The sequence below is a fragment of the Dendroctonus ponderosae genome, unplaced genomic scaffold (assembly GCF_020466585.1).
Source record: "Dendroctonus ponderosae isolate FM_Combo_2020 unplaced genomic scaffold, Dpon_F_20191213v2 Dpon_F_20191213_4, whole genome shotgun sequence".
Lineage (NCBI taxonomy): Eukaryota > Metazoa > Arthropoda > Insecta > Coleoptera > Curculionidae > Dendroctonus > Dendroctonus ponderosae.
The window spans coordinates 13,745,796-13,753,130 of record NW_026018611.1 but is presented as its reverse complement, the minus strand read 5'-3'; the positions used below and the strand labels follow the sequence as shown (position 1 = coordinate 13,753,130).

General features: G+C 33.9%; 1 protein-coding gene across 1 annotated transcript; it reads left to right on the top strand.

Moving 5' to 3' along the window:
- Positions 1 to 4,766: 4,766 nt before the first annotated feature.
- LOC125504174 lies at positions 4,767 to 5,261 on the top strand. The gene has a single exon (XM_048665766.1). The coding sequence runs from the start codon at positions 4,767 to 4,769 to the stop codon at positions 5,259 to 5,261; it is 495 nt and encodes a 164-aa protein (XP_048521723.1).
- Positions 5,262 to 7,335: the final 2,074 nt, after the last annotated feature.

Here is a 7,335-nt window from a genome sequence, read left to right as displayed (position 1 = left end):
TTACGCCGTAGTAAGAAATGGATTTTACTCTCTTCTAGTAAATCTCCCGTTAACATTAAATTATATCCTCATCCGAAAATATTAAACTATGAATGAAGAGTCGCGTAACTGAAAACGTGTAGTACAGGTGAAAATCAAAACTTTTATTTATTTGAACCTAAACTGTTTTTCTCTTCCTTTTATTATTCATCAATAAGCCTGATTTGACTCATACATTATTCAACAGCAAAGTTTCGTGCACCACACCTATATATTTTAGTGTTTCGAAAATCAGTGTTGGAAAATTCTGGGTGCACGTCGCTGTAATATTGCGGAGATCAGTCAAGTAAATTCTAATACAAACGTACACAAGTCTATCTCTTTACGAGCATCGAGGGAAATGAAGAACGTATTCGGACAAAGGCTTGTATTTCGTTTTGTAAAATAGCCGCACAACAACGAAATAAAGCTCGAGAGATCTACATCTCTCAAATCAGTATGGCGAAAGCGAGTTTGAATGTTTCGAGTCTCGAATTTTTAAAGAAATGTAATTTTAAGAAGGATATTTGATGGGATTTCTAATCTAATATTCCATAAGTTTTTACAAATGTCTCTAGAAAATTAAATATTAATATTTCCACATATATCTAATGTCAAATTGCCGCTAATAAAATATTTTTTCGACCATTCACACAAACTGTGCGGGACTTTTAGAACACGTACTTGAGCCAAATCGCCCCTCATCGTAAGTGCCTGGATCAATTTGTCATTATTAAAGCTTCCAGATCAAAGTTTTCGTTTAGCCAAACTCCTTCGCAGCTCTTAAGCAAGTCTCTACGAATCTAAGAAGAGGAGTGCTCCATTATATTTAACGATTAAATGAGCAGAAACGGGCACTTGAAGGCTGATTTCAGTGGAAAATTTTGTTTACAGCATTAAATTAACAAGCTCTTTCGACCAAAATGGCCTAGAATGCCCCTATTATCCTGCTGGAATGAAACTTAAGCTGGACAAGTCAGTATTATCTTCTCAATTCTCTCAGAACTACTCTTTAGGTTTAAACAACTGAGACATTTGCTTTTTTCAAAAATTTATCAAAAAATATAAATTTTTGAAAAAAGCAAATGTATCAGTTGTTTGCCTAGTGAGTAGATTAGAAGATAAGAAGATACTGACTGAATATGAATGATAAGAAAATACTGAGAGAATTAAGAAGATACTACTGGAAAAAAATTAATATAATTGTATCTGGCTAAGAATCATATAATTAATATAAGCAAGGTAGGAACAAAACTAAATAATTAATGAGACAAATAAAAAACGATCACTGGGAAATGTTCTCCAAACGCCTGGAAGGTGATTTCCACGGGCTCCAAAAGCAGATATGGCGATTCATAAGATCGCCCAGAAAGGAGGTCAGTGAACTGCTAGAACCAACCCACATAAAAAAGGAAGAATAGATCAGATATTTAACCGATCTGTATAAAACGGTAAACACTGCAAATGAGCCTACAACACCAGAAATAACTATTAACGAAGATGCCACAATCAATACATCCGACGTAGAAAACGCAGTACAGAAACTAAGAAATAGAAAAAGCACCGGGCAAGACGATATACAAAATGAATTGCTCAAATACGGTGGGCAAAGACTAACAGAAGAATTAACAACTTTAATACAGAAAATTATATATCAACACAAAATCCCAGATGAATGGCGAACCATCACACCGTGCTAATGTTAAAAAAAGGGGACAAAATAATACCATCAAATTATAGAGAAATAAAGCTTTTAAGCATTGCTCTAAAACTAACAACTAAGGTAATTACGAACAAAATCAACAATCTTACATCGTTGGCGGAGGAACAACACGAATTCACATCGGGAAGATCTTGCACAGACGCTGTGTTCTCATTAAGACAAATAATCGATAAATCGATTGAATACAATAAGCCAGCGTTTATATGTTTTGTTGATCTAGCTAGAGCATTTGACCGTGTCCAGCTGAAAGACGTCTTGCATCTTCTTTGCAACAGGCAAATGCCACACAATCTCATTAAAACTATAGAGAACATAGATACAAACAATAAAGTACGAGCACAAATAGAAGGAGACCTCACAGAACCAATACCAGCGGGTACCGGTATTCGTCAAGGAGGCTCCCTGAGTCCTACCCTTTTCAATTTAATCAGGGAAGAAATTGTTCGAAGTGTTCGAGGGGCTAAAGAGACAACAAAATGGGGGATGCAGAAATCAAAATAGTGTGTTATGCTGACGATGCCGCTCTCATTGCGGAAAGTGAAGATTACTTACAAATTATTATGATATTCCTATCTTTCCTGGGTCTCAGTCAAAGTGTGAAGTAAAAATTTTGAAACATCGTTTATTTCATTAGGGTTCGGCAAGACAACAGCGCCATCATCAGATTTAAAATTTTACACAAACTACAAACACCAATTCACAATTAAAACATGTTGTATAAAAATTATAATTTACAAAGTGTTAAAATATTCATCAGTTTTTGAAGAAAAAAATTCTTCCCTTTGGGAGAGCAAAACACCGGAAACACTTATCTCATGATTGGTAAAAATCAACGTCCTTTTTGGGTCTGTGCTTTCTTGAAAACCTTGAGTTTGTCTGAATTATTTTCTACATTTGCGAGAGTGGTATGCATGTATTGAGATAAGCAGAAATAGTTTCAATTTTTCACTAGTGTACCGGCTGCTTTTGCATATCACCTATCTGTTACACACTTCAAAAATATTTTTGTAATGTACAGAGTGTCCCAAAAGCCCTAAAAGTATCAAAGTTGTGTTTTTCTAAATGAAATACCCTATATGTTATTGCATTTTTGGATTCTCCGAGCAAAATAAGTGTTTGTTTTAATAAGATCTATAATGTCGAAATATAAAGGTTTTTTAAATAATTCGAATTTTATCAAAATCTAATATTATTTTCATGTGTCAAATACTAGAATTATTCAAGTTATGTAAAAGTAATTCGTAGTGTAGTGTAACAAGAAATTATATTTTATATCCCGATGATAATAAATTTACCATTTTATACAGGGTGTCCACAAATTTAAACTAATCAAATAAGAACTTTAAGTGGCTATAATTTGATTAATTTAAATCCAACCCCATATTTTTTAGCTTACCAGGAAATGCAGTTTTTAATTACCTATCGAATGGTACTAGGATGTTGATAACTAAGTTGTTGCATTTTTACAAAATACACCAAATAATGGTTCTGTGCACCATTTGGTGTTTTTTTTTAATTGAAAGGTTAAATAACATATCAACAATAACATAAAACAAAGGCAAATTATTTATAACAAATATTCGAAATGTTAACCGTCCATTTCCAGGCACTTCTCTGTAAATTCTTTTTTCAAAACCACTGCTAACTCTGGACAACATTTGCGGGGTTACGGTTTTAAAAGCGTCTCTTATGCGTGTTTTCAGATCGTGTGAAGTTGTCGGAAGCGTATGGTAGACAATTCCTTTTACGTACCCCCACAAAAAGAAATGTAGTGGAGTTAAGTCCGGAGATCTGGGGGGCCAATTTTGAAATCCACCTATTTTGAAAGTTTATTGAAAGGCATTTACAAATTTCCGAACTTCGCAGTGATAATGAGGCGGAACTCCATCCAATTGAAGCCACATGTTGGTACTAATATTGAAAGGGACTTCTTCTAATAATATTGAGCGTTGGTTTATTAGAAACTGGAGAAACATCAAACCATTTAGATGTCCGTCAAAAAAATAGGGTCCAAATAAATATTGGCCCAGTATTTCACCCCACACATTAACTGGCCCCCTATTTTGATTTTTCATGACCTTGTCTGCGCGCGGATTCATATCAGAATAATAATGATAGTTGTGTCTATTTCATTGCTATGAAAAGTACATTCATCACTAAATGACACATTTTCTACAAACAAACAAAACAAAACCACTCTAGCTATCAAAAAGAGACTTTGCAGTGTAAATGGCATAGGCAACTTAGATACATCGGACCCTTAAATTAAACAACACCAAATGGTCCACAGAACGACTATTTGACGTATTTTGTAAAAAGGCAAAAACTTAGCTATTAACATCCTAATACCATTCGATAGGTAAAAAATATGGGGTTGTATTTAAATTAATCAAGTTAGAGCCACTTAAAGTTCTTATTTGATTAGTTTAAATTTGTGGACACCCTGTATAACATGGTAAGTTTATTATCATTGGAATATAAAATATTATATCTTGTTACACTTCACTATAAATTACCTTTACATAACTTAAATACTTATAAAGTACTTGACACGTGAAAATTAGATTAGATTTTGATGAAATTCGTATTATTTAAAAAACCTTACGATTTAGGTATTATAAACCTTGTTAAAACAGACACTTATTTTGTTCAGCGAATACAAAAATGCAATAATATACGGGACATTCCATTTTAAAAAACGCAACTTTGATACCCTTAGAGCTTTTGGGACACCCTGTACATTACAAAAATATTTTTTAAATGTGCACCCGATAGCCATCTGTGGATTCATCAGATAATACTTTGCAAAAAACAAACGGGCTAGCCGCAAACGTCCGTGCCGTATAGCGTGAATAACCCTGTATATGTATTATGACATTCTAAACAATTCACTTTACTCACAAAGATTATTACGCTTATTCAACCTGACAGCCAAGTCTCTAAATATGGAAATACCACCGTCGTAATCACAACATAAAAAACCCCTCCAAGATGCAAACTTAACCATATAATAATCAAGCAGAAAATGAAATTTTACGACCTTGACGTAGAACTTTCCGGCTTTGGGGATATTGAGACAGTAGTGAGAGATCAAACAACAAAAGCAATGAGAATAGCTGGCTGTCTGAATGCCATATGGTGCAATAAGAGTATGGTAACCGACACTAAATCGAGGATCTACAAAACCGTCGTGAGGCCGGTGATAACATGTTCCGCAGAAACTAGGCCAGAAACAACGAAAACTGAAAGACTCCTAGAGACGGCTGAGTTAAAAATGTTTGGTAGAATCACCGGAAAGACACTGCTGGATAGAGAGAGATGCGAGGATATCAGAATAGCCTGTAATGTCAAGAACATCAGTAAATGGGTAGCAAACAGGACGAAGGAATGGAATGAGCACATAAGCAGGACGGACCTCCGCAGACCTGTGAGAATCGCTCGCGACAAATCCGCATTTAGACGAAGAGACGTTGAGCGCCCCAGGAAACGCGGCAGCGTCAAGCAAGTGAACAATAGTTGAACAGTAGAAGAAGTATCTGGCTAAGCTTAGGGAAAATTTCTACTTAAAAACACTGGGGAACCTGCATTAACACACGCCAAGAAATTTATTTTTAAAGTTTTTTCACGTATATACGCTTTGAAATGTTACTTTGAAAAAACTTTACATACATTAACACTTAATGTTATAACTTGAAGTCAAAGTCCCATCCTTCTATCCAATACGCACATTTTTATCCGAAGATTTTCATTCACATCAAACCTATTTCACCAGAAACAAATGTTAGTATTTGTGAACAAGCGAAAGTGACTGTGATATTTTTCTAAATATGCCTTTCAATAAAACAAAATTGTGTTTACTGAATCATATTTTGTTTACCATTTATTCCGTATTATTTAAACACTAATCCATAACCCATATTAAGGAACATCCTTATAGTGAATAAATTAAATAAAAAGTTGGAAAAAATGTTTGTAAATCTCGATCGTGACCCAATACAATTTTCCAGTCAACTTACTTATTTTATTCTATTATAAAACTTATATTTCATTTTTTATCACTAAAATATGTCTGTAAATCTAAGACACCCACCAATCAGCTCAATCAATCAATAAACTAATTTACTTAGTCACTGTATGGTTATGCAACCGTAATTAATTTGAGCTTCAACAATGTTTCAAATTAATAAGTTTCAATAAATAAATAAATTATCAAACATTTTCATCAATGTTTACTAGAAGGGTGCAACTGGTTAGCAGTATAATAAAGCATAATATCTAATATGCAGAAGTATGTACCATACACCAATAAATTTTAGTTTCCTTGGCAAACAACTTTCCAGTGATTCTAAAAGGTACATAATGTGTCTGGAGGGGTATAATTTTTTCTTAATAGCAAAATCGCCGGGTTAATTGTTATCAATAGGCAACTTAAAACTCTATGAACTCGAAAAACTCGCCCCAGAAAGTTTTGTAGTCATGGATGTGATACTTGAACATATTAGCAAAACACTTTTCAAGAGCGATGTAAAGCATTTAAAATCGTATTAAAAATATATTGACATAGGAAAAGGACGGCATTAAAGTTCCATTATTGAAGCAACATTACGAAAAGTAGTCCACATACAATTGCCATATTTGCTTTGAAAGGATGAAAGTTAAAATTCACTGCTTTCAAAAAATTTATAGAATAGCATTGTTGTAGCACTTATCAAAATTAGATTAAAAAAATAACGGCGTTTTTATTTATGTTTGTCAGTCCATTGCCATGCAATATAGAACATCATCAAATCGCTTCATCTAGATTAAATCCTTATCCATGAGCGTGTCATTAAAACAACTCCACTCAAGTGCAATCATTCTTGGCAGCCGGCCAGGAAGTTCAGCCGTTTCTAAAAAGTGCTAATCCCTCGACAATTCGTATTTATTTCAGTTAGAAAGGCAGGCCATATTTTCAGCTCGAATATAATGTAGTTAAATAATATATTTTGCCGATGAAAACGGGCGCTTCCAATCTACCTTTGTAACATTGAAAATGTTATGTATTTTGATGCCCGGCGTTGAAAAATCGATTAAGATTTAGAATATATTGTTTTCAGTTTTTTAGATCGGCGTTCACTATCACGACAATGTAAATATAGGACCTCATAAATGAGATTAAAAAAAATCAGAATTTGCTTTATTGCCTAAAAAACATTTAGACAAATTTTATGGACACAGCGAAAGAAAAACAAATCATTTATATAGCAAAAGCGTTTTTATTTGAGGTACATTTTTGCTTGTTTCCAAAACTTAGAAGACGTAGGGAGAGATTGAACATGGAATAGAAGAGGATTGTATAATTACTTGGCGTTGTAAATATTTTTTTGATTAATTCAGAAAAGGGTAGGCAGATATCCTGATTTCATTTCCTCATAGGGTACTAAACTAGGTTGCAACTTATCTAGAAAACTGGTTGAATATTTTCGTATCAAACACAGTCTCCCAAATGAATATCACAGGAAGCGAAATCATACGATATTTCGCTTGCTAAGTGGTACTTGCATGAGCTGCACTGTTCAGACGATCAAATGGATGGCAAGTTGCCCTTTTTTGCA

Bases quoted from the DNA above. Each gene is read 5' to 3' on its own strand.
- LOC125504174 (XM_048665766.1), top strand. From the start codon at position 4,767: ATGAAATTTTACGACCTTGACGTAGAACTTTCCGGCTTTGGGGATATT.